The following is a 27,135-nucleotide window of genomic DNA, read 5'->3' as shown; positions in this document are numbered from 1 at the left end:
CGCGCCCGCGGAGGCCGGGCCTCCTCCACCGCCGGGACTGCAGGCGGCTCCTCAGCGCCCGGCCCGGCGTGTGACCGAGCGCTTATTGGCAGAGCTAAGTGTGCGTGAATTCGCGGGTAAAGGCCCCGGGGTTGAGCCCCAGCCAGCGCCTACTTGTCACCGGATCCGTGCGAGGCAGGGATGCCTCCGGTGAAGTGCACGTGAAATGTGTGCCAGAAATACAGTGCTAAATGCTCAGGAGAAAAGCGGGGAGAACTGGGTGTACAAGGGTGGATGGTTTTGTATGTGTGTGTATCTCACACAGTTATCTATGTGTGACATAGGTGCGTCTGTCTGTCCGTCTGTCCGTCTGTATACCAGGCTGGCCTGCCTTAGCCTCCTGAGTGCTGGGCTGGGGTTACAGGCATGGACTGCCATGTTCCGCTGAGCCAGTGGCAAGTTTACACTAGAGTAGTTTGGAGAGGAGTTCTTGTGGAAGCGTCCTCAGTGCGCATGCAGCACACACGCTAGTACCGGGGCTGGAACTCAGGGCCTGGGAGCTGCCCCTTTCTCTCTCAAGTCGTTACCATTTGAGCCACACCCCTACTTCCAACTTTTTGCTAGTACATTGGAGGTAGAGTCTCAGACTTTTCTGCCCAGCCTGGCCTCATACCAAGACCCTCAGATCTCAGCCTCCCGAGTAGCTAGGATGTCAGGCAGGAGCCAGTGGCGCCCCGTGTTTTATTTTAGCAAAGAGGGCTTCACCTGGGGCCACACGGGCGGAGAATGTGCTCTGAGCCCGGACAGTCTCAGCCCGGGCGAATCAAACTTTTGAAGGAAGTGGTAAGCTAATAATTTCAAACTGTGCTGAAAGAAGAGAAAGATGAAGAGAGGAGAGACAGGCGGGGAGCAGGGGCACAGGAAGGCTTCCCGGAGGAAGTGACGTGCAGGCCCCAGCGGGAGGAGGGTGAGTTAACCCTGTGTGGACCGGCTCAGAGCCTGGCCAGTTGGAGGAAGTGAAAGAATGCAGGGGGCTGGAGGGGATGTGTGGCAAGGTGCTGGGTCTGTCGGTCCGTGGCCTAGGGGCCTGGCCTCCTGCCTCTGAAGTGCAGGCTGAATTCGACTGTAATTAGGAATATTTACATTTTAAAGGTCTGCTCTCCTCCAGGGAAAGTGCTAGGAGATGGGGCCAGGCCTCCTGGGCTGCATGGCCTGACTTCCTGCTGTGAAGGGAGGCCTGGGCGGCCGAAGCTGCCCTCCTGGGCTCTTCTGGGCTCTTCAGGAGTGTCTGCGGGCCAGGAGCCTATTTCAGTGATTTGTGCAGTCTTGTATTTACAACGCAGTCCTCTGCGGGCTGTGGGAGAATCCGGTTTTCATCGGCCTCCTACAAGGAAGCAAGCCCAGGGGTGGTGGTGGCTTGGCCAGTCACATTTGTAGCAGCCTGGATTCAAACCCAGCTCGCTGGCTCTGGAGTCAGGTACACAAATTTGCTTATTAGCCTTCTGCCTCAGTTCCCTCATCTGAACAGGGAGAAAAGTACTTAGCTCATAGCCTTTTTTGTTGTTGGTCTTGGGGCTTGAACTCTGGGCCTGGGCGCTGTCCCTCAGCTCTTCAGCTCAAGGCTAGCGCTCTACCACTTGAGCCACAGCGCTACTTACGGTTTTCTGGTGGTTCATTGGAGGTAAAAGTCTCATGGACTTTCCTGCCTGGGCTGGCTTTGAACCTCAATCCTCACATCTCAGCCTCCTTTAGTAGCTAGGATGACAGGTGTGAGCCACCGGCGCCCGGCACCTCATAGCCTTTTTGCGTGGACCAAACTGATCCTTGTCAACAGTGTAGTTCAAATGTTAGTTGCTGTAATTTACTTCTGTGTTGGTATGGGGCTTGAACTCAAGCCCTCAAGTTTGTTCATGGCTGGTACCGTACCATTTTCTGCTGGCTAATTTCCTGCCTGGCTTGGAAGCTCCCTTCTCCAGGTCTCAGTCCCTGAGCTAGGAATACAGGGGTGAGCCTCTGCTGTCCTGCTCCTAATTTGAGGCTGTAAACCTTCGTGCTGCCTTTCGGCCATGCGACCAGTCATTTGGATAAGGAGGAAGGCAGGCACGGTTCAGGTTCGGAACCGTTTGGCTTGTCTTTTTCTCAGCAACTTTGTGCAGTGCTCCATATGGAGAATTACTCAACACTGATTTTTCATTCCAGGCTCCAATATGGTGCTAGAACTTGTGAATAAAATGAGTTCCTTTCCTCTAGGGGCTACAGTACCCAGGAGAGATCAGGTTTTTGTTGTTGTTGTTGTTTTCCAGTACTGGGGCCTGAACTCAGGGCCTGGGCGCTGTCCCTCAGCTTCTGTGGCTCAAGGCTAGCGCTCTACCACTTGAGCCTACAGCACCACTTCTGGCTTTTTCTGTGTATGTGGTACCGAGGAATCAAACCCAGGGCTTCACACATGCTAGCTAGACAGGCACTCTACCACCGAGCCACCGGCCTAGCCCCCGAGGCCAGGTATTTCAAAGGACCAGCTCCAGTGATTAGTTGCCATTCCCTTCTATACTTCTGGCTACAGAGCTAGCTGTTCAGCAGTGAGGATGAGATGCTGAGGAAGACGGGAGAGCTGGGGGAGAAGGTAGCTTTTGAGTGAAGTTTTGCAGGCAAGTAAGACTTGAATGAGGCATGTTAGGCGGGGACCATGCACGTGCAGGAATGGAGCTGTGAGGGGCCGCGGTCTGGGAGCGAGGCCGGAAGGCCTGGGGCCACCAAGGACGATTGAGGAGTTTGAGTTTATTTTTTTTTACTTTTATTTTTTGGTCGGTTGTGGGGCTTGAACTCTGGGCTCGGGCCCTGTCCCCGTGCTCTTCAGCTCAAGGCACGCACTCTACCACTTGAGCCACAGCACCACTTCCAGTTTTCTAATGGTTTTTATTGGAAATAGTCTCACGGACTTCCTGCCCAGGCTGGCTTTGAACCCCGATCCTCAGATCTCAGCCTCTTGAGTAGCTAGGATGACAGGTGTGAGCCACCTGCGCCAGGCCAAGGAGTTTGATTTTAATACTTGAATTTGAACTTAGAACCTTGAAGTGCTGTTGGGCGGGCCCTCGAGCACCCAGGGTCAGATTTTGTTCTGCAGGCCATGGGGAGGTAGGCGCAGAGAGGCAGACACGCTGCAGTGGTGTCATCCGGACCGCACGGTTTCTGTGGATTGCTCTACCTCAGGATCTGAGACCAGAAATTCAGTTTTGCAGGCCGTCAGCTGATTGGCTTCAGGGAGACTGGCTCAGGAAGTGGACTAAGACGGTGAATAGACTCAGCGTTTTAACTGACTGCAAGGGATGGACCTGCAGGATGTCCTCTGAACAGCCTCACGGCCTTTCTGGCCTGGGCTGGGACCAATACCAAAATCACTTGTTTCAATTTCTGTTTGTTTTTCTCAAGCTTCGTAAAAATTAATATTTCCAGGGGCTGGGAAGGTAGCTCAGTGGTAGAGTGCTTGCCTTGCAAGCATGAGACCCTGGGTTCAATTCCTCAGCACCACATAAACAGAAAAAGCCAGAAGTGGCGCTGTGGTTCAAGTGGTAGAACACTCACCTTGAGCTGAAGAGCTGAGGGACAGCGCCCAGGCCCAGAGTTCAGGCTCCATGACCGTCAAAAAAAAAAAAAAAAAGTCCAGGTTGGGAAGGTGGCTCAGTGGTAGAGTGCTTGCCTCGCATGCTTGAGGCGCTGGGTTCGATTCCTCAGCACCACATAAGCAGAAAAAGCTGGAAGTGGCACTATGGCTTTAGTGGTAGAAGCACTGAGCTGAAGAGCTGAGGGACAGCGCCAAGGCCAGAGTTCAGGCCTCAGGACCAACCAAAAAATATATATATTTCCCTTAACAAGGAATCTTTTCTCCAGCAACCCTTCAATGTAGTCACTAACAGTATTGATGGATGGGAAAGGTGATTCTCTATCTGCTGGGTGGGATCTTTAGCTTGTGAGTTTAAAGAAGAGGGCAGAGCTTTTTTTGGGGGGGGGTCTGCTTGTGGGGCCTGAACTCTGGCCTGGGCGCTGTCCCTCAGCTCTTTAGCTCAAGGCTAGTGCTCTACCACTTGAGCCTCAGCACCACTTCCGGCTTTCTTTCTTTTTGCTTATGTGATACTGAGGAATCAAACCAGGGCCTCATGCATACAAGGCAAGCGCTCTACCACTGAGCCACCTTCCCAGCCCGAGGACATAGCTTTACTAAGAAGGAAGTATTGTGGAAGGCTGTGCAGGCCGTGGGGCATGGGTAGTTTGGTGTCTGGGCTGTGGCAAAGCAGCTGCATTAGCCAGGTGCCGGTGGCTCACGCCTGTAATCCTAGCTACTCAGGAGGCTGAGATCTGAGGATCGCGGTTCAAAGCCAGCCCGGGCAGGAAAGTCTGTGAGACTCTTATCTCTAATAAGCCACCAGAAAACTGGAAGTGGCGCTGTAGCTTAAGTGGTAGGGCGCTTGCCTTGAGCTGAAGAGCTGAGGGAGAGCGCCCAAGCCCAGAGTTCAAGCCCCACAACTGACCAAAAAAAAAAAGCAGATGTGTTGCAAGTTGTCTAGGAGCTGAGATCTATGAAGTATGGAGATTGGAGGGGTCTTGCAGTTGCGTTTGAAGGAAGAGTGATTTAGTCTTTACTTCCATTCTGTTTGGAAACAAAAACTAAAGTAATTCATGTCCCCTGCCTGATCCTCCAGCGAGCGAGCGAGCGAGCGAGCGTCCCTGCTGGCCCCAGGAGCTTTGCCCACACTCTGTGCAGGAGCTTTGCCCACACTCTGTACAGGAGCTTTGCCCACACTCTGTACAGGAGCTTTGCCCACACTCTGTGCAGGAGCTTTGCCCACACTCTGTGCAGGAGCTTTGCCACACTCTGTGCTGCTGCTTCCTGCTTCTGAGCCATGGGAGGAGCAGAGCCTTCAGTGAAAATGAACGGACCAGTTGCTGGTTATTCCTTTTAAAACTCTAAAGATACACAGGGGATACATATACAGGTAGAAAACCTAGGAAATGCAGATGATATACAGAGGAAACCAAACTTGCTAATAAATCCTGAGCCTACAGCTACTCCTGGCATCTTGTGTTATGTTGTTGTTTGTGGCCTGAGGGCCACCCCCAGGTGTAGGGCTGCAGACCCAGCCCTCCTGGTGTTTGTGTTAGACTTTTATCTCCTACGCAAACACTGGTTTTAACTATTTTATTTATGTTTGTTTCTTTCTTTTTTAACAAATGAACTTCCTGAATAGGAGTGCTGCGAGGTCCTGCTGTGCCGTCTGTGGGTGTCTGGTTGCTCTGCAGACAGGTGTGATGTCCACACCCTGGACAGGAGCTGGCCACATTCGAGAAGCTTGTTTTTGATGGCAGGGGAATGTGTGCTGACATGTCATCTCGCACCCATTCTATGGATCCAAGTTTGGTGCCACCAAGCTAGAGTTGTCTTTAAGTCCCTACCATCTCCATTTCCGATGTTGAAGGTGGCCTATCAAGAGGTAAATTAAATGGTGGGGCTGGGAAGGTGGCTCAGTGGTAGAGTGCTTGCCTCACATGCATAAAGCCCTGGGTTTGATTCCTCAGCACCACATAAACAGAAAAAGCCAGAAGTGGTGCTGTGGCTCAAGGGGTAGAGCGCTAGCCTTGAGCAAAAGAAGTTCAGAGACAGTGCCCAGGCCCTGAGTTCAAGACTCAGGACTGGCAAAAACAAAAGTACATCCCACAGCTCAGGCTGAGGCCGCAGGAGTGGTCCATCAGGTCTAACAGAATAGACAGGCTGGCTCCGGGGCCGGGTTCTCAGTAAGATCACCTTTCCTCTGAGTTATGGGGTCTGTGAGGATTTTACTTGGTTCTTTTTGCTTTCTCCTACCATTTTAATGTTGTAAAGGCTTTTTTATGTTTCAGTCAGCATGGAGACAAACATTGAAGGTCCTAAAGCAAAAAGCCAGACTGTACAGAACTGTGTCCTTCAAAACCAGGCATGATGCTAGAACTGGTCACTGTTAGAAGAGGAGCCCTCTGTGCGGCCCAGCCCCGCCCCCCATCCCCACCCCGACCCCTTCCCAGGGGTGTTAGGCAGCTCCTCCAACCAGCGTGCAGCTGTGGTACTGAGGGTGCACAGTTTGGTTGGGTGGCTGCTTCATGGCTTGGTTGGTGGGTTCTGAGAGCCAGTCTTGTATTGCCTAGGCTGGCTTCAGGCTCTAGCCCCTCCTGCCTCAGCCTCTCAAGCCCCGGGTCATAGCACGGGCCATCCTGCCTGCCTGAGTTAGGTGCTTTTTTTTTTTTTTTTAATTTTAGAAATGCTCCTAAAGAAAGCACTCATCTTCCAGCGGCCGAGTGAGCCACGCCCGAGGGCTTGGTGCTAAAACCTGAGACCACATGCCAGCCTCCCCTGCACTCCTGAGGGGCTCAGGGCCTCCCATCCTTGACAGAAGGACCTTTTCTCCACACTGCCCTGGGCACGCCGGAGCGGGGGCCAGTGTGGCTCCGCGCACGCTGCTCACATGCAGCGGCTCTTGGCAGCTCCCTGTCTGCAGCTGAGAGCATTGCCGCAGCTCGGGGCAGAGACACCCGCCTGAGGCCTCTGCATGTCTTGTCAGCCTGCCGCAGGCCAGGCGCTCTGGGGTCCAGAAACACAGCTAGGCAGAGCTTTGGGACTTGCAGAGGAGGGACCCCATTTCTGTCTTGCTTTGTTAGGCCTTTTGTCCTGAAGCAAACTGGCTAAGGTGGTAAAAGCTATATCACTAATACTTCATTTAGGCTGTGAGTCTCAGGTCCTTAAAGATAGTAAATGTGTGATGAATACTGCACATACATACATGTATATATTTTTTACATGATACACAGAAGTGTACATAAATATAATTTTGTCAGTTAAAAATAATAAGGGCTGAGAATGTAGCTCAGCGGTAGAGTGATCGCCTAGCATGCATGAAGCCCTGGGTTCCATTCCTCAGTACTACATACACAGAAAAGGCCAGAATGGTGCTGTGGCTCAAATGATACAGTGCTAACCTTGAACAAAATAAGCCCAGGGACAGTGCCCAGGCCCCAAGTTCATCAAGCACCAGGACTGGCAATCAATCAATCAATCAATAAAAAGTCTGTATCTTACAAGCAGCAAAAACAACTTTCCATTTCATATGACTTAGGAAAAAAAAATCACTTCATCTCTCATAACCTGTTTTTATTTTTTGGTCAGTCATGCGGCTTGAACTCTGGGCCTGGGCACTGTCCTTTAGCTCTTCAGCTCCAGGCAAGCGCTCTACCACTTGAGCCACAGCGCCACTTCCTGTTTTCTGGTAGTTTATTGGAGATAGGAGTCTCACAATCTTTCCTGCCTGGGATGGCTTTCAACAGTGATCCTCAGATCTCAGCCTCCTGAGTAGCTAGGATTACAGGCATGAGCCATCGGCATCCAGCATAACCTGTTTTTTCACTTGTTTTTTTTTTTTTTTTGGTCAGTCCTGGGGCTTGAACTCAGGACCTGGGTGCTGTCCCTGAGCTTCTTTTGCTCAAGGCTAGCACTCTACTACTTGAGCCACAGCGCCACATCTGGCTTGTTTTGTGTATGTGGTACTGAGGAACTGAACCCAGGGCTTCATGCATGCTAGGCAGGCACTCTACCACTGAGCCACATCCCCATCCCCCACCTCCCCCTTTTATTTATTTATTTTTTTTTGTCGGTTGTGGGGCTTGAACTCTGGGCCTGGGCGCTGTCCCTCAGCTCTTTAGCTCAAGGCGAGCACTCCACCACTTGAGCTACAGCACCACTTCCGGTTTTCTGGTGGTTTATTGGAGATAGGAGTCTCACGGTCTCTCCTGCCCGGGCTGGCTTTGAACCGCGATCCTCAGATCTCAGCCTCCTGAGTAGCTGGGATGACAGGCGTGAGCCACCAGCGCCCGGCCGCACCTCCCCCTTTTAAGTTATAAAGGAGATGTACAGTTACCAGTTCATAAGTTGGGTAATGGGTACATTTCTTTCTGGACAGTCACTCCTTCCCTTGCTCTCTCCCAGTTTTTTCCCTCCCATCCCTCTCAAAGTTATAGTTCATTCTCAACTTAGTGCCTACTGAGTACCACTGTTTTCTAATTAGAATCTTGCTGTTGTCTTGAGACTGGGTTGTCTGTCCTCTGTGATCCAGCTGCCCTGCATCCTCCGGCTTCATCTTCCCTGGTGCTGAGATCACCTTGAGTCCACCACTCCTCACCAGAGTGTCCATTGGTGTTGAAAGTCCTGCAGAGCTCTTGTGCACCTGGGCCAACAGGGATCTCTAATCTTCAGTCAGTTCTGAAAAACTTGTTCTGGCCCAGCCCTAGCTGGTGCTCTGTGAACTTGACAGTTGTGAGATGAACTTTGTCCTCAGGCCTTTACCCGCTGTAAGCAATTAGGAAAGGGTTTGCTTCCAGACCTGAAATGTCTTAAGGAGGCTTTTCTTCCATGGGCCATGGTTATTGTCTAGAGTCTGAGGTGCCAGGGTTTCCTCTAGGGAACATTTTTCTAACACCCAGGATGGACTGAGTGCCACTTGGGAGAAGAGCATAGTGACGCTCCCAGAGCCCTTCTGTTCTGGCGGTCCTGGGGGCGGAGCCCAGGCCTGGCACACGCCGAGCCGCACCCCAGCCCCATGTCCCGCAGCCTCCTGACCTGCCTGTGCCCTGCTCACAGAAGAGCAGCCCCGCCTGCCAGGGTGAGTCTTATGCCTGCATTCCACCCCTGCCCTCCAGCCCCTGGGGCCAGAGGCCTCGCCGCTCCGTCCCAGAGAGCCCCCGCCGAGGCCACACTCCTAGCAAGTATCCATCAAGGGGAGACAGGGCCCAAGAGACACAGTTCTGGCTGCTGGGTAAACCAGGGCAGCACAGAAACGCCTGCTGGCTGCGTCCGGCTCCCTGCTGGTGCGGGAATTGTCAGGCACCACGCTAGAGATTAAGTTTTCTTAGACTCCCTTTCCAGGCATTGACACTTACCTGTAAGTTTGCTTAAGCAGCATTTGTTTTCTTCTCTCCACAGGTGGTGTGTGGACTCCAGACCAGGTGCCTAGTCCCCCTCCCACTCCTGGGGCCTCTCGCCACGCCCTTGCTCTGAGAGCCGCCCGAGGTATGGAGCCAGGCTGACTGGTCTCCCCTACAAATGCTTCTCCCTTCCTTGGGTTTCCTTTGGTTCTGTTGGTAAATGAATGCAGCTCCCTAAAGGGGTGGCTCCTGGGCCCTGAGCACGTTCGCGGCTGCAGCCCTCCCTGCAGCCTCGCTTTCTTTTCTTTTTTTTTTCTGCTTATGTGGTGCTGAGGAATTGAACCCAGGGCCTCATGCATGCAAGGCAAGCGCTCTACCACTCAGCCACCTTCCCAGCCCCTGCTTTCTTTAAAAAAAAAAAAAACATTTTTAAATTATATCTTTAAGTAGTTGTACAAAGAAGCTCCCGTTCTACAAAACAGTGTATGAGAACAGGGCATCTGACAACATTGCCACCATCCCTCCAACCCATCCCTTCTCTCTCTTTTTCTTTAAATTGAGATTAGGTGATTACATAAATTTCACATGCTTCACAGTATTGTGGAATAATGATACTTAGTTAAAGTCACAAACACATTTTAACCTTCACAAGGCAAATTGTATTATCATGACCTATAAAGTTTTTGAATTCTATGAGCTTTGACAATACAAATTATTTCTCCCACATCAGGTGATGATTACATTTCTTTCCTTTGCTTAGTGTGGGCTGTGCCCTCTTCCCTCTCATTCCTCCCTTCCCATCGCTGTCTTTGGGTTGCTTAGTTCTTTTTCTTCTATGATGGGCCCCTTTGTTGTGTGTTGTTCTGTTTCCCACTTATTCTGTTCCTCCTTCTGGCTTCCTTCCATTGCGTGCATATATCTACCATTTATATGGTCAAGACCAGGGAGTCATTTAGCAATGATATGCCAAAGTGGGTAACTGTCCTTTGTTTCTTGAGGCCTGTTTAATTTGTCATATCTTCTTGCATTTTGGCTTTAGCATCCACATATCAGGGAGACCATGTGCCATTTGTCTCTTTGTTCTCCCCGCCACCCATTTCAGAACCTGTTCCTCACTCCCTGAAACCCTGTCCAGTCTTCCCACAGCCCTGGCAGCTGCCTCTCCACTTTCTGACAATGGATTTGCTTTCTCTTAGAGGGTCACAAGTGGAGCCATTCAATTTTTGTCTTTTGAGTCTGGCTTATGATGCTGGGTCACGTAGTATAATATTTTCAAGGCTCTTCCGTGCAGTGTGTTACATGTCAGATTTCCTTTTTGGGGGGTAGATAGCTTGAACCTGGGCTTCACACATGCTAGGCAAGGGCTCTACCACTGAGCTATATCCCCAGCCCCCTTCCCTTTGTGTGTGTGTGTGTGTGTGTGTGTGTGTGTGTGTGTACGTGTACATGCACGCGCGTGCACGTGGGCGCTTGTCCTAGGGTGTGAACTTAGGGCCCAAGTGTTCTCTGAGCTTCTACTTCCAGCTTTTTGCTAATTAACTGGAAATAAGACTCTCACACTTTCTTGCCTGGGCTGGCTCTGGGCTGCAGTCCTCAGATCTCAGCTTCTCGGGGAGCTACAATGATAGGTGCAAGCCACGGGCGCTCAGCCCCACCCTTCCCTTTTAAGGCCAATAATATTCCATTTATTCAGACGTCCACATTTTACCATCTACTTGCCCTACCAGTACCTGGTTGCTCCTCCTCGTGGGTACGGTGAGCAGAGCTCTGTGAGTACGGGCGTGCGGTACCTGAGGCCCCCTTGGATGAGCATGAACACCTCGCCCTGCTTAGGACCTCAGTCTCATTTCTTAGGGCAGCGTGTGCTTTGGGGATGCCTTTGCTAGGTTCGAGGAAGTGAAACCATGCAGCCCCGGCATAGTGGGTCTAAAATGAGGGCAGGACCGCAAGTCTGAGTTTGCTTCGATGTCTTTGGGGCCTTTTGGAGTGAAACCAGCCTGGCTTATTGAACGGCTAGCTTAGAACATGTTATTTTTAAAGTATAATTAGAATTCTCCCTAAATGTTCCTTCACAGTTGCTTTCACTGGTGGTCATTTGCTGTAATTTCCCTGTTTATACAGACTCTTAAGAACTTGTGTTTTAATTTCCAACCTCACTTTGGAACAGCTTTAATGCCTTTTGCAAACATGAAGATTTTATTTTATTGCTTCCACAAATATTCCTTGAGTACCTAATGGGGAAGGTAGTGACGAATGACAGATAAGCCTCTTCATAAAGCTTACAGCTCAGCTTTATTCCTCTGAGTGATTTTGAGTATGTGACTCTTTTTCATGGCCGGGTGCTGGTGGCTCACACCTGTCATCCTAGCTTCTCAGGAGGCTGACATCTGAGCATTGTGGTTTGAAACCAATTCAGGCATACAAATTCCTGAGACCTCTCTTCAATTAACCAGCAGAAAGCAGAAGTAGAGGTGTGTTTCAGGTAGTAGAGCACAAGTTGTGAACAAAAGATCTGAGTAAGAGCATGAGGCCCTGAGCTCAAGCCTCAGTACCGGGGACACACTTGCCTGGTTAAGAACCTCACTGTTCCTCGTTCTCTGCAGTGACACCACCGAGACGTTCATGTACGCACAGAGACAGTGCATGCACCACCACTCAAGTCCTACGAAATGTAGTTGCTGAGTCTTTGGGGTGCAGTTTTGGCAGTGAAAATTCTGCTATAACCAGAAGTCCTGTTTCTTTCCTCTCACTTCTAGTAGGCCTGGTGACCCCCTTCCAAAATTAAAATCATATCTGTTCCTCATGCCCCGCTAATGTGCTCACTTCAATATTTGCTAAAGTTTCCTAGATGAATTCATAGATCCTCTTAACAAACAATGGGAACTGGTAGTAACCCTTTAAAAAGCTTCTAGATCTTTCCTGAATAGAAACTTCTCTGAAGGGCTGGGCGCTGGTGGCTCACACCAGTAACCCTAGCTACTCAGGAGGCTGTGATCTGAGGATGGCGGTTCAAAGCCAGCCCGGGCAGGAAAATACGTGAAACTCATCTCCAATAAACCACCAGAAAACCGGAAGTGGCGCTGTAGCTCAAGTGATAGAGTGCTAGCCTTGAGCTGAAGAGCTGAGGGACAGCGCTGAGGCCCAGAGTTCAAGCCCCATGACTGACCAAAAAAAAAAAAAAAAAGAAATTTCTCTGAAGAAAGGGCCTTGTCGTACCAACTTGCCAGTCTGGAGTTGTCTTTGCCCCTAGGGGCTCCACTACTTCTCTTGTAGGTGAAATTTGCTCTCACTTCAGACGCAGAGAGCCAGAGAGCTCTGTCCTTTAAACAGCCCAAGTTAGGGAATTAAGCGTGCACTTGCTGAGTAGAGAAAAAGATACCTGGGTGTGGATACCTGGGTGTGGTGTAAAGTCAGGTCTCCTGTGAGAATCAGAAGTGTCCTGCAGGGAGGAAGAGTTCGTGCCATTTTGTTCTGTTTCTCCAGTGCCATTTTTATTGATCTACTCACGTTGGTACTGAAGCTGGACCTCTGGGCCTTGGGCTTGCTAGGCAGGCACTGCGCCCCTTGAGCCAAGGTCCCCTTCGCTTCTGTTGTATTTTGGATCAGCTCTGCTGTTGCGGCCTGGTACTCGGGGATGAGAAGAGCACGCGCGTGTCTGTGAGTCAGCTTTCTAAGAAGGAGGCTGAGTGGTGGGCTTCTGGCATGCGCCGCCACTGCGTGGCACCCACGCCCCTGATGCCCCTGAACGTAGCATGTGAGAGGGGCGCCCTCGCCCCTGGCCCAGCAGCCAGCCCGCGCTGCCCTTCCAAAAGGCTGTAAGAGCTGGCAGCGGGCTTGTCACTGTGCGTAGCTGCTCCTCTCCTCTCTTCCCTGCAGCATGGGCGCCCGAGGAGATGCCCGCGTGAGGGGTTCCATGTGGCTGGTGGGCGTGGGCGTGGTGGCCGTGGATCTGCGCTCTGGGGTCACTCACATTGTCCCCTTCTTTCCTAGCCCTAGCCAGCATCCAGACATGGGGGACATGAAAACTCCCGACTTCGATGACCTTCTGGCTGCCTTCGACATCCCGGACCCCACCAGCCTGGACGCCAAGGAGGCCATCCAGACCCCCGGCGAGGAGAGGGAGGGCCCCCTGAAGCCCGCGGGCCTGTGCGCAGATGACAGTGCGGCCTTGTCGCATGCAGGGGCCGCGCCGGACGCCCCAGCCGTGAGTGTCATCGTCAAGAACACGAGCCGCCAGGAGTCACTAGAAGCGGAGAAAGACCACATGGCGCCCAGCCTCCTGCCCAACGGGTTCCGGGGCCCAGCGCCACCCCCGGAGCCCCACCACGGCGGGAAGTTCGACTCCCCTTTCGTGAATGGAGACAGCACCCGGAGCTTCCCTGGCAAGCTGGAGCTTCCCAAGTCAGAGCCGCTGCCAACCTTCAGCCAGTTCAGCCCCATCTCCAGCCCGGAGCCCGAGGACCCCATCAAAGAGCATGGCTTTGTGATCAAGTCCAAGCACGCAGCTGACAGTTACTTCCCCCCACCCCCTGGGTGCGGAGCCGTGGGGGGCCCGGTCCTCGAGGCTCTGGCTAAGTTTCCAGTGCCCGAGCTGCACATGTTCGACCACTTTTGTAAGAGAGAGCCAAAGCCGGAGCCCCTGCCCTCGGATGGCCGGCAGGAGCCAGGGCAGGGGGTGCAGAAGGCCGCGGAGCCTCACAAGGAGCTGGCCTCTGGCCAGTTTCTAGGGGAAGCCTTGGGGTTCGGCGGCCCCAGCAGTATTGAAGGGCCCCCTGCGCAGCGGGCCCCCGCGCTCAGTGCCTGCGCCTCCGCGCCCCCCCGGCAGCGCCTTAAGCCCGCGCACTCCAAGCTGTCCTCCTGCGTGGCTGCCCTGGTGGCCCTGCAGGCGAAGCGGGTGTCCGGCGTCGCCAGGGAGGACCACCCTGGTCACGCACAGGACCCCCCGGGGCCTGCCAGAGAGGCCCCCAAAGTGCCCAAGTCACCAAAGAGTCCCCGGAGCCCTCTGGAGGCCACAAGGAAGAGCGTGAAGCCATTGGACAGCCCGCGCAGCGCCAGTCCCCGCAGCACCTGCTCCGACAGCAGCAGCCGGGGCTCCCCACCCGCCATCCCCAAAGTCAGGATCAAGACCATCAAGACGTCCTCAGGGGAAATCAAACGGACCGTCACCAGGGTCTTGCCCAATCCAGATGACCCGAGCAAGTCCCCCGCTGGGTCCCCTGTGGGGGGTGCCCCTGCGGAGGCTTCTAGCAAGGTGCCTGGGGATGAGGGCCTCCCCCAGCCTGTGGAGGGGCCACCGGAGGCAGGCACGAGCTCAGGGAACCCCCGGGGGGACAGTGAAGGGGATGAGAGCTCTGGGCCTCGGGTCCCAAAGGGGGCAGTCCCTGGCCCGCAGGCAGGCAAGACGCAGCAGAGCACCGCCCTACAGCCCACGGCCCCGGCCCCGGCCCACCTGCTGCCCAAGGCCGTGCACCTGGCCAACCTGAACCTGGTTCCCCACAGCGTGGCTGCCTCAGTGACGGCCAAGTCCTCCGCCCAGGGGCGGGGCCAGCCGCAGCCCCCCCACATGTCTGTGCCCCTGGTCCACCAGGTGCGGAAGGCCGCACCCCTGATTGTGGAGGTCTTCAACAAGGTGCTCCACAGCTCTAACCCCGTGCCCCTCTACGCGCCAAACCTCAGCCCGCCCGCAGACAGCAGGATCCACGTGCCGGCCAGCGGCTACTGCTGCCTGGAGTGTGGGGACGCCTTCGCCTTAGAGAAGAGCCTGGGCCTGCACTACGCCCGGCGCAGCGTCCACATCGAGGTGCTGTGCACACTCTGCTCCAAGACGCTGCTCTTCTTCAACAAGTGCAGCCTGCTCCGGCATGCCCGCGACCACAAGGGCAGGGGCCTCGTCATGCAGTGCTCGCAGCTGCTGGTCAAGCCCATCGCTGCCGACCAGATGTTTGTGCCCGCCCCCCTGAACACCGCCACCGCCCCGGCCTCCCCCAAGCCAGGCTCCTCCTCGGGCGGCGCTGCCCCTCCAGTCCCGGCCTTGCCCCTCTACCCTGACCCCGTGCGGCTCATCCGATATGGAACCAAGTGTCCCGAGTGCCACAAGCAGATGAGAGACTACATGGTGCTGGCCACGCACTTCCAGAGGGTAGCCAGCGAGACAGAGGGTCTGGTAAGCAGCCCATCCAGTGGTGCTGTCAGGATGAGGCTGATGTCCAGCAGGGGGGTGAGGGGCAGCTCTCAACATGGGAGCAGTGGAGGAGTGCTAGGAGACTCAGAAAGCACGCCCTGGCCATAGTGTGAAGTTATAGCAAGTCGAGCCAAGTGTGGTGTGCATGCCTGTAATCCCAGCATGTTGGAGGCTAAGGCAGGAGGATCGTCCATTTGAGGCCACCCTGAGCTACCTAGTGAGACCTCCGTCTGAGGTGGCTCAGAGGCAGAGCGCTTGCCTAGCATGCATGAAGCCCTGAGTTCGATTCCTCAGTACCACATACACAGAAAAAGCCAGAAGTGGTGCCATGGCTCAAGTGGTAGAGTGCTAGCCTTGAGCAAAAGAAACCCAGGGACCATGCCCAGGCCCTGAGTTCAAGCCCAGGACTGGCAAAGAAAGAAAAAGAGAAATGATCAGCAAGTATATTTTGGACATGCCGAGTTTTCCTCGACTCCGCCTCCAGTGGCTGTGAGGGGTTGTGGGCCTTTCTTGCATGGTCTCCTTCTGGTCTCGGAAGGGGTCTTCATGGTTTCTGCGTGGGGGCAGAGGGAGGTGAGTTACTGTCCCCTTGCCTCTGTCTCAGAACTGTGTCTTCACAAGGTCCCTGTGCCTTCTCGTAGATACACGCTCCCTTTGGAGCGCCTCACCAGGCAGAGGCAGGGCCGAGCTAGAAGGAGGGTGGTGGACGGATATGTGGGCCTTGTAGCAGAAGTTTCCAGACCCTTCCCCTGCATCCATGTTTACAACACTTCAGGAAGGCAGTTGGCTTATCTGCTTGTTCTTGTGCTTAAGATCTGTTTTGTGTTTTTGTGCTGAGGCCAAGGCTGGAATTCAAGACCTGCTCTTGCTTGCTCACATTGGCACTCTACCACTTGAGCTGTGCTTCAAGCCCAGCATTTTGCTGGTTAATTGGAGATGGAATCTCTCAGACTTTTCTGCCCAGGCTAACTTTGAACTACGGTCCTCTGATCTCGGCCTCCTGAATGTCCTAAGATGACAGGGGTGAGCCTCCCAGCACCCAACTTGATGGGGGTGTTTTGTTTTGTTTTTGTTGTGTTTTGTTTTTAAGAATCTTCCGGGAGCTGAGAATGCCCTTTGGTGTCCTCTGTGTTAGCGGCTCTCTGCATTAATTGGTCCCATCAAGAAAGAGGCCTCCAGCCAGGTGTGGCTATGTATTCCTGTAATCTCAATAGTCAAGAGACAGCGGCTAGCAGACTACAAGTTCTAGGCCAGCCTGAGCTACATAATGAGACTTTGTTTAATAATAATGCTGGGGTGCTGGTGGCTTGCAGCTGTCATCCTAGCTACTCAGGAGGCTGAAATCTGAGGATTGCAGTTTGAAGCCAGCCCAGGCAGGAAAACACAGGAGACTCTTACCACCAGTTAACTACCAAAAAAGCCAGAAGTGGAGTTGTGGTTCTAGAGATAGAGTGCTAGCTTTGAGAGGGAGAAAAAAAGCTCAGGGAAAGCATCCAGGCACTGGGTTGGATAATAATAATAATAATGTCAGATACTGGTGGCATAAGCCTTTAAGCTTGTCTACTCTGGAAGCTGAGATCTGAGAACTAAGGTCAAAAGCCATCTCAGGTACACAAATCCTTGACACTCTTATCTCTAATTAATCACCGAAATGCCAAGAGTGGAGGTCTGGCTCACGTGGTACAGCACCAGCCATTTAAAGAGTGAGCCTTGGAGTTCAAGCCCCAGAACAAAGAGGACAGAAGATTCTCCTCACAAACCCACCCAGCCGGCCCAGCAGAGGCCTGGGTGGAAGCTGAGCAGCATATGGGCTCTGGAGCCGCTGGGGCGTCTGCGGGCGGGGGCGCGGGAGGGGGGTGTGAGGAGCACCCCTGCCTCCCATGGCTCATAGTGACTTAGCCAAGGTCCTTGGTCACCAGGCAAACAGCCTAAGTTGGGGCTGAAGCAGGGTTAGGTGGGGGGGCGCCCATGGCTGGAGCTGGGAGGGGCGGGGCCTGGCCTGCCTGTGGGGCCTCTGCAGTCAGACCCCCATGGCGTTCTTTGTGGCCTCTCCTGTCCCCTCCTCTGCAGAGTCAGCCGGTCCTTCCCCAGTCTGGCCAGGACTCCTAGTCCCCAGTGCTGGGATGAGTGCCTTCAGCAGGGGTTTTTCCATATTGCTCCTCACCCATCCTCCCAGGGCGCAGTGGAGGTCAGGGTGCAGGGCTCCAGGCCGGGCCCCTCTCCCACCTCTCCCCTGGGGAGCCGGACCAGAGCACCCAGGCTGTCAGATGCAAAATCCGCCGCTTGGCGTGACTTCCCAGTCCCAAGGAAGGGAGCTGGCGCTCTGGACCAAGAACAGGCCTGCGCTGGTACCCTGCGCTCCCTGGCAGTGCCCAGGCTTCAGGCCGGTGGATCACACCCGTCATCCTAGCTACTCAGGGGGCTGAGATCTGAGGATCACAGTTCAAAGCCAGCCCTGGCAGGAAAGTCCGTGAGACTCTTATCTCCAATAAAACACCAGAAAACCACAAGTGGCACTGTGGCTCAAGTGGTAGAGCGCTAGCGTTGAGCAGAAAAAGCTCAGGGATAACGTCCAGGCCTTGAGTTCAAGCCTCACGACCAACAAAAAAGAAAAGGAAAGGAAAAAGGTTCAACTCAAAGATTTTTTTTTTTTACGTAATTGGGGAAATTTGAATGTGGACCTGCATTTGGTAACACTGAAGAATTGTTATTAACTTTATCACTTGTGGTGACGATATAGTTATGAAAGAGGTCCGGAAAGAAAAGACACTGCACGGGCCGCCAGGCCCTTCGCCCCTGCAGGGAGGTGTGTTCCCGGCGGGCAGACAGCCCGGCCGCCGTGCCCACCCTGGAGGGCCTGAGCTTTTGCTCAAGACTAGCGCCCTTCCACCTGAGCCACAGCTCTCCTTCTGGCTTTTGGGTGTTAATTGGAGATGAGAGTCTCATCAGCAGCTGGGATGACAGGCGTGAGCCACCGGCGCCAGCTTCTTTTTTCTTTTTTTTTTTTTTTTCGGTCGTGGGGCTTGAACTCTGGGCCTGGGCGCTGTCCCTCAGCGCTTCAGCTCAAGGCGAGCGCTCTACCACTTGAGCTACAGTGCCACTCTGGCCTTTTCTATTTATGTGGTGCTGAGGAATGGAACCCAGGACCTCATGCATGCAAGGCAAGCGCTCTACCACTGAGCCACCTTCCCAGCCCCTCCAGCTTGGATTTTTGCTGGCTGTTTTAGAAAGAAATGCTCAGGCTTGTCTGGCCCATCCTCTGGGTCAAGGCCTCTTGATACCAACACCTCTTGATTACCAACACTGCTTGTTGTGTTGTGTTGCTTTGTGGCTGTGCTGGGCAGTCACCACAGGGGAGCACTCTGCCTCTGACTCCGCCCCCCAGGCCTGGGACCACATGGTGTGTCTGTTGTATTTCCCATTTCACACTTTGAAGATACTGGATCACGTGTCCCAAGAATTTTCTAGAACTAGTCTGGGTGTGACTGATTGCTGGTATTAGTAATTTTTTCCCTTTACTCTTTATTTTTTACTCTTTGTTTTGTCTGTAGACTATAACCTAGCAATAAAAACCCAATTCAGTTCAGATCCTGCTTTGATGAGGACAGGAGGCTGTGGTATTCCTCCTACTTCACCACTACAAGAGACACTTAAGTGTCTGCGGGACTGACTTCTCATGCTGGTGACCCGAGTAGTGTGGTAATTCAGACCTCTTCATTATAAAGCTGCCTATCTCCCCCTCCCCCTCCCTTCTCCCCTCCCCCTCCCCCTCTTCCTCTCTTCCTTTCTCCCTCTCCCTCCCCTCCCTCTCCCCTCTCTCCCTCTCTCCCTTTTTCCTTCTCTCCCTCTACCCCTCTCCCTCCCCCCCCACAGGTGATCTGCTGATTGAGCCCATGTTCAGCCTTTTTGCTATGAGCAGAGCACAGTAGGTCTCTGCCCCAGTGGCCTGGACTGTGTTCACCCACTCAGCTTGTTCTGTTGAAATTGGGGCCTAGGACCCGACCCCTACAGCCTGAGCGTCCATGGCAACCCATGTGAGCTGTATTAGCCACAGCGCCCATGTTTTAACTAATGATTTAGAATCATCAGTCATCACTGATTGAGTCTAATTTTATTAGGAGCTGCAAGGTGTGTTTTTCTCACATAGAAGCTGGGATTCTGTATAAAATAGCTTTCCCTCTTTCAGTAAGTCTTGAGGCTTCTCTGAATAGAGTGGCTGTTGTGAAATGGGGTAATTGGTTCCCTTTAATGAAGTAGCCAGTTGATCCCTGCCCATCTAGTGGTCTTTAAGAGATCCTCTGCTATTAATATTTTTAACATTGTGGCAAAAGGCACAGATACAGTTTCATTTTTAGGTTTTCCTTTCCTTTCCTCTCAATTATGTTCAGTGCTGTATAACCAAATCTCCAGAATGCTTTCAGTTGTCAAAAATAAAACCTTGTGAGCTGGGCGCCGGTGGCTCACACCTGTCATCCTAGCTACTCAGGAGGCTGAGATCTGAGGATCACAGTTCAAAGCCAGCCCAGGCCGGAAACTCCATGAGACTATTACCTCCAATAAACCACTAGAAAACCAGAAGTGGTGCTGTGGCTCAAGTGGTAGAACACTCACCTTGAGCTGAAGAGCTGAGGAACAGCGCCCAGGCCCAGAGTTCAAGCCCCAGGACCGATTAAAAATAAATAAAAAATAAAACCTGTGCCCTAACTAGATGCAATTCCCCATTTTTCTCTCTACCCCAACCCAAGCCCGGATGTATTTCTGTCTCTTGAATGACTGCTGTAGGTGTCTCAGGGGTGGGGTTCTTTTGTGAATGCTTCACTGAATAGGTCCTCGTCTACCCAGGTAATAGATATGTCAGAATTTCCTTCTTTTAGAAGACAGCCAGGTGTAGTTACAGGTAACACCTATAATTCCGGCACTAGAAGGACCTGGAATTGAAAACAACTTTGCTCCATAGGGGCACCCTGCCTTAAAAAATTCCCAGCCAGACATCGGTGGCTCACGGCTGTCATCCTAGCTGCTCAGTAGGCTGAGATCTGAGGGTCGCAGTTTGAATCTCCAGTGAACCATAAGAAAACCAGAAGTGGTGCTGTGGCTTAAAGTGGTAGAGTGCTAGTCCCTTGAGCAAAAGAGCGCAGAGCTGGGTGCTGGTGGCTCATACTTATTATCCTAGCTACTCAGAAGGCTGGGCCCTGAGGATTGTGGTTGGAAGCCAGCCTGGGCAGGAAAGTCTGAGACTCTTTTTTTTTTTGTCGGTTGTGGGGCTTGAACTTTGGGCCTGGGCTCTGTCCCTCAGCTCTTCAGCTCAAGGCGAGCACTCTACCACTTGAGCTACAGCGCCACTTCCGGTTTTCTGGTGGTTTATTGGAGATAGGAGTCTCACGGTCTCTCCTGCCCGGGCTGGCTTTGAACCACGATCCTCAGATCTCAGCCTCCTGGGTAGCTAGGATTACAGGCGTGAGCCACCAGCGCCCGGCAAGTCTGAGACTCTTATTGCCATAAACTACTCAGAAAAAGCAGGAAGTGGTGCCATGGCTCAAGTGGTAGAGCTCTGGCCTTGAGCACAAAGAGGCTTAAGGATAGCACCCAGGCCCAGAGTTCAAGCCCCTATACTGACAGGAAAAAAAAATACCCAAACAAACCAAGTGTGTGTGTGTGTGTGTATACATGTGCGTGCATGTGTGTCCATATATAGCCTACCTTTTGGTGGGCCGTTCGTCTATGGGTGGCTTGCCTTTCTTCCATGTCCTAGCTGGTCTGAATAATCTAGTGTAGACACAAGTGTGTCGGTGAATCTTTGTGTTGACGAATCCTTTGTTTGTTTGTTAGTCGTGGGGCTTGAACTCTGGGCCTGGGGCGCTGTCCCTTAGCTTTTATCTTTTTTTTTTCTTCTCAGTACTGGTACTCTTACTACTTGAGCCATAGCTCCACTTCTAGCTTTTTGTTAATTAGAGCCTATAGTCTTAGGGACTTTTCCTGTCTGAGCTGGCTTTGAACCATAATCCTCCAAACTTAGCTTCCCTAGTAGCTAGGCTTACAGATGTGAGCTTGGAAAAAGACTTTTAAAGAGAGCAATGGACAATGATACATTTGTAGTGGGCCTCACTTTTTTTTTTGGTCAGTCACGGGGCCTGAACTCTGGGCCTGGGCGCTGTCCCTCAGCTCTGCAGCTGAGCTCTACCACTTGAGCCCCAGCGCCACTTCTGGCTTGTTCTGCTTATGTGGTGCTGAGGAATCGAACCCAGGCTCATGCATACAAGGCGAGCGCTCTACCACTGAGCCACCTTCCCAGCCCCGGGCCTTGCTTTTAAAGTAGAGCCACCCTGCCTTCCTCTTTCCTTGCCTCCCCGCCACAGCTCATGTTGTCCAGGCTAGTCTTGAACTTGCAACCCTCCTGCCTCAGCCTCTCAAGGGCTGGGACTGTAGCTGAACCACCGCCTCCTCACGCCGCGCTCTTGGGAGCAGAGCTCTCCCCCAGGCTCTCCTGTGACCCAGGCACGCAGTTGCTCAGTGGGGACTGCGCTGTGGGAGCAGTGTGCTCTTCTGGCTCTCTAGGAGGCAGGTGGGGTCGTTCGGCCCCGGCCGTGTGGTGGCCCAGGAAAGGCCTAGGCCTCACGAGGCGGCACGTACAGAGTGCCCGTGTAAGCCCTCGTAATGAGGACCGGCGGTAGCACCAGCGATGCTGGGAGGGACAACCCCCCCCCCCGCACCTGCCACCCACATCACCTGCTTTCTCGATGTCTTCCCTAGACCTGCCAAGTGTGCCAGATGCTGCTGCCCAACCAGTGCAGTTTCTGTGCCCACCAGCGGGTCCACGCGCACAAGTCTCCCTACTGTTGCCCGGAGTGCGGGGTCCTCTGCCGCTCTGCCTACTTCCAGACCCATGTGAAGGAGAACTGTCTGCACTACGCCCGCAAGGTGGGCTACAGGTGGGTGCTGCCCGGCCACGGCCCTGGCGCCTGGTCCTTTCCCCAGGCTGGAACTTAACATTTGTGCTTGACCTTTTTTGTTTAGTTTTGCTTTAATTTGAGCTCGGGGCCTCCTTGAGCTTGCGAGGCAGGGGCTCTGCCACTTGAGCTTTGTGCTTTTTGGGTTTTCACATAGAGCCTCATGCTAACATTGCCCTAGCCAATCTCGGACTGTGGTGCGGCCATGTCAGTTGCTGGGGTCACAGGTCTGAACCACTGGGACAAGTTGAGGTTTGGTCCCAACCCATGGGACAAGAATTTGGGTGGTATAGAGCCAGGCACTGGTGCTCACGCCTGTCGTCCTAGCTACTCAGTAGGCTGAGATCTGAGAATCACAGTTCAAAGCCAGCCTGGGAAGGAAAAGCCGACTCTTTTTTTTCTTTTTGTCAGTCGTGGGGCTTGAACTCTGGACCTGGGCGCTGTCCCTCAGCTCTTCAGCTCAAGGCGAGCGCTCTACCACTTGAGCTACAGCACCACTTCCGGTTTTCTGGTGGTTTATTGGAGATAGGAGTCTCATGGTCTTTCCTGCCGGGGCTAGCTTTGAACCGTGATCCTCAGATCTCAGCCTCCTGAGTAGCTAGGATTACGGGCGTGAGCCACCAGCGCCCGGCAGAAAAGCCGACTCTTATCTCCAATAAACAACAACAAAAAAATTTGGGTGGTATAAATAGACCCAGTGCCAACAAACCCTGTGCAGTGTGAACCGGGGGGAGAAGAATGGAACGAATATTCTACCAAGTGTGTGTGTGTATGTGCGTGTGTGTATGTGTGTGTGCGTGTGCGCATGTGCGTGTGTGTGCGTGCATGTGTATGCGCGTGTGCATGTGTGAGCTGACACGGCCTTCACTGAGGGCCTCATGCTCTTGCTTACCTTTTGCAGTGGAGGCTGGTACTACTTCTCCTGGCATGCTTCCGTGTCCAACTTTTTACTGTTTAATTCTTCTGCTTGGCTTCCCACTGTGATCCTCAGATCTCAGCCTCCTGAGTAGCTGGGATTACAGGCGTGAGCCACCAGCGCCCGGCTAGACGCATGCTTTGTAATTCCTACACAGGGTAGGCTGAGGCAGGAAGAACAGAGGGTTAAGGACAGCCTAGGCAGTGTAAGGAGCCTTTGTCTCTAAAATTAACAACAACAGGGCTGGGAAGTTGGCTCAGTGGTAGAGCGCTTGCCTTGCATGCCTGAGGCCCTGGGTTCGATTCCTTAGCACCACATAAGAAAAAAGCCGGAAGTGGCGCTGTGGCTCAAGTGGTAGGGCACTAGCCTTGAGCTGAGGAGCTGAGGGACAGTGTTCAGGCCCAGAGTTCAGGCCCCATAACCGGACCAAAAAAAAAAAACAAAAAAAAATAAAATAAAATTAACAACAACAACAAGCTCTCAACTTCAAGGAGGGGGTGCTTCAGTCAACTCATAGGACTCACTGTATTGGACTAGTGAGGAAGGCTTTCTAAGCAAGCCGGGATTTACCGGCAGAAGAAAGAGGAGAGCATATTGGCAAGGGTGCAGGAAGGGAGACAGCAAGCATCATGAGCTGAGCTGAGCTGAGCTGACGGAGTAAGCAGTTGTTGGACGCCTGTCAGGCAGCCTGGGCTGGGGGTGAGCAGCCGGCCGGGAGCTGCTGGCCCAGCCCTAGAACGCCCTGTGTCCCCGGACCAAAGGAAGGCCGAAGCCACAGACTGTAAGCACCTGGAGAGAGACCTGTGACCTGGGTGGTTGAGAAGCTGATTCGCACTGGAGGCTGCCTCCGAGAAGGCTCCACCATGGGGCCCGAGAGAAGCTAGATTTGAAAGGGTTTAGGAATTAGCAGCATGAAGATTTCCTGACCAGGAAGGCTCAGTGGGGAGTACAGGTTTCAGACTTGGTGTAAACATTGGACAGATTGACAGTTTCCTCTAACTCCCCTCCTCTTCCTTCCTTCCCCTCCCCTCCTCTTCCTGCCCTTTCTCACTTTACTACCCCCTTTTTTCTGATGGTAGAGGTATTGAACACCAACTGCTGTGTCTCTTCCTTGGAGATTTGTCTATGCAGGTCCTTAGCCCATTTTACAAGCTGGTTCATTTGACATCTTAATGAGTTGTGAGAGTTTAAAAAATATCTATTCTGGATAATAATAATAACCTAATAAGTTCCTTGTTAAATTTTGAATGGTAAATACTTCTTCCTATTCTTTTGAAGCTAATGTTTGGTGAATTCTAAAGAGACACCTGTGTTAATCTCACTGAGCCATACTAAAGAGTATACCAAATTTTTAAAATATAATTCTGTTGTTATAATTAAAGTATATACAGGGTTAGGAATGTGACTTAGTGGTAGAATGCTTGCCTAGCATGCATGAAGCCCAGGGTTTTATTCCTCAGTACCACATACACAGAAAAAGCCAGAAGTGGTGCTGTGGCTCAAGTAGTAAAGCGCTAGCCTTGAGCAAAAGAAGCTCAGGGACAGCATCCAGGCCCTGAGTTCAAGCCCCAGGACTGGCAAAAAAAAGGTGTTATACAGAAGGGTGTTTCGCAGTCTAGGTAATACGTAAATTTCTCTTTTGGACAATGTCGTCCCTTCCTTTGCTTTCCCCCAGTACCAAATTACTTGATTTTTATTTATTTATTTATTTTTTTGTAAGAAAACTTGGCAGAGCTTTATTGAGTAAACAAGCAAGGAAAATAGACAGACAAAAAAGCAGACAAACAGAAGGGCAGGGGCACACTCTAGCAGAGTGTGGGTGCTCTCATAAGGACACAAAGACACAGACACAGACAAGGAGACACCTTTATTTATTTTTTATTGTTGTTGTTGTTGGTCATAGGACCTGAACTCTGGGTCTGGGCGCTGTCCCTTAGCTCTTCACCTCAAGTCTAGTGATCTACCACTTGAGCCACTTCTGGCTTTCTGGTGGTTCATTGGAGATAAGAGTTTCACAGACTTTCCTGTCCAGGCTGGCTTTTAATCTTGATTCTCAAATCTCAGCCTCCTGAGTAGCTAGGATTACAGGCGTGAGCCACCAGCACCCAGCTACATGTGTTTTCTTACTTCTGTTCTTACCTCTGTTCTCGGTAAGATTTCCAAAGGGTCAGCTGCTAGAGAAATGAATGGATGAATCCTCAGTAGCAGGAATTTAGTCAAACTGGACAAATACAGCCAGGAGAGAAAGTGTGCCAGTGGGTCATGTGACGGGGAGGGGGGAGCTGCTTTCCCTAGAGCGCGTCTACCTGGCACTGGATGTATTTAGAAATATGTTGATTTTTTTCCTCCTCAGATTTCACTACTTTATTCAGCAGGACTAGAAGTAAGTAGCTTGTTTAGAAATATTGAGAAAATAAGTAGCTTGTTTAGAGATACTGTGAATTTTTTTAATATGATTTTTTTTGGGTGCGGTCGTGGGCCTGGGCGCTGTCCCTCAGCTCTTCAGCTCAAGGCTAGCGCTCTACCACTTGAGCCACAGCACCACTTCCGGCTTTTTTCTTTTTGCTTATATGATGCTGAGGAATCGAACCCAGGGCCTCATGCATGCAAGGCAAGCACTCTACCACTGAGCCACCTCCCCAGCCCAGAGATATTGTGAATTTTTTAATGATACTAGGCTTTGAACCTAGGGTCTTGTACTTGCTTGACAGGCACTCTACCACTTGAGCCATGTCCCTAGCTGGGGTTTTTTGTTCTTGCTTTATTATGTAGGGTCTTTTTTTTTTTTTTGTCAGTCATAGGGCTTGAACTCTGGGCCTGGGTGCTGTCCCTCAGCTCTTCAGCTCAAGGCAAGTGCTCTACCACTTGAGCTACAGTGCCACTTCCGGTTTTCTGGTGGTGGTTTATTGGAGATAGGAGTCTCACGGTCTCTCCTGCGCGGGCTGGCTTTGAACCGCGATCCTCAGATCTCAGCCTCCTGAGTAGCTAGGATGACAGGTGTGAGCCACCAGCACCCAGCTATGTAGGGTCTTTCAAGACCATTATCTTCTTACCTGTGCCTCCCTAGGACTGGGATCACATATGTACAACTCTGTGCTTGGCCTGCTGGGTAAGATGAGGCCTCACTTTTTTCCTGGGCTTAGCTTGAACCTGCCTCCCCTCATAGGTGTGGTTACAGCACATGCCAGCCCTAGAAAAATGTGTCATCCAAGCATGTGTCCGTCTCCTGTGAGTGCTCCTCAGAATCCATTGCTAGCAGCCCTCATTCTTAACTACTCCTTGCTAATTGTGTGCAGTGGCGACTCTTTGAACCTCACCCCAAGCACCTTCTCAAAAAGGAAGAGGGAAGAGTGGTCAGGATTCTGGAATGGAGAAGAGATGGCACCGTCCTGTGGCGAGCGTGGCGCTGGCCCGTGACTACTGGGCCCCTGGAATGTGAAACTGAGCAGCCGCACTGACCTCCCACACTGGGTCCCACCCTGTGGGACACTGTTGCGCCCGCCCGCCCGCATTCCCGACGGTTGGCGGCCGCCCCAGCCCCAGCCCGTGGCCTTCTGGGATCCTGCCTGGACTTAGGCCTCTTTCCTGGCATTTCCCGGCCTCTCTGCACTCTGACTGGCAGAAGGGCACCCTGGCCGCCAGGTTGGGCTGGGCTTTCTCCTCACCTCGCCTCCAGGCACAACAGGGCAGGGTGCTCTGGGGAAGCCCCAGTGCCGGGGCCCCCCTTAACCCCCCCACCTCTAACGTCCCTGTCTCCCGCCCAGGTGCATCCACTGTGGGGTTGTCCACCTGACCTTGGCCTTGCTGAAGAGCCACATCCAGGAGCGACACTGCCAGGTCTTCCACAAGTGTGCGTTCTGCCCCATGGCCTTCAAGACGGCCAGCAGCACTGCGGACCACAGCGCCGCCCAGCACCCAGCCCAGCCCCACAGGCCCTCCCAGTGAGTGCGAGGGCAGGGCGCCCCTGCCAGAGTGGGGCGTGGAGGGACTGCTGTTCTGACTGGGCCCTGTCTCGCCAGGCTCATCTACAAGTGCTCTTGTGAGATGATCTTCAACAAGAAGAGGCACATTCAGCAGCACTTCTACCAGAACATCAGCGCCACGCAGACCAGTGTGTTCAAGTGCCCCGAGTGCCCACTGCTGTTCCCGCAGAAGCCCGAGCTGGTGCAGCA

At 52.7% G+C, this 27,135-nt stretch overlaps 1 protein-coding gene across 1 annotated transcript in view; it reads left to right on the top strand.

The window, feature by feature from the left end:
• The first annotated feature begins 8,751 nt into the window (after nt 1-8,751).
• The window catches only part of Znf592 (zinc finger protein 592), a 20,471-nt gene continuing 2,087 nt past the window's right edge, over nt 8,752-27,135 (top strand). Inside the window, exons 1-5 of the mRNA XM_013011861.1 lie at nt 8,752-9,064; nt 12,910-15,082; nt 21,851-22,029; nt 26,728-26,904; nt 26,983-27,127. Coding sequence (XP_012867315.1) covers nt 12,929-15,082; nt 21,851-22,029; nt 26,728-26,904; nt 26,983-27,127 — 2,655 coding nt within the window. The 5' untranslated portion in view covers nt 8,752-9,064; nt 12,910-12,928. The remainder of the gene's footprint in view (nt 9,065-12,909; nt 15,083-21,850; nt 22,030-26,727; nt 26,905-26,982; nt 27,128-27,135) is intronic.

This window comes from Dipodomys ordii, unplaced genomic scaffold, assembly GCF_000151885.1.
Source record: "Dipodomys ordii isolate 6190 unplaced genomic scaffold, Dord_2.0 Scaffold15, whole genome shotgun sequence".
Taxonomy (NCBI): domain Eukaryota; kingdom Metazoa; phylum Chordata; class Mammalia; order Rodentia; family Heteromyidae; genus Dipodomys; species Dipodomys ordii.
The sequence above is the reverse complement of the archived record's forward strand: the minus strand, read 5'-3'. Positions and strand labels throughout refer to the sequence as shown.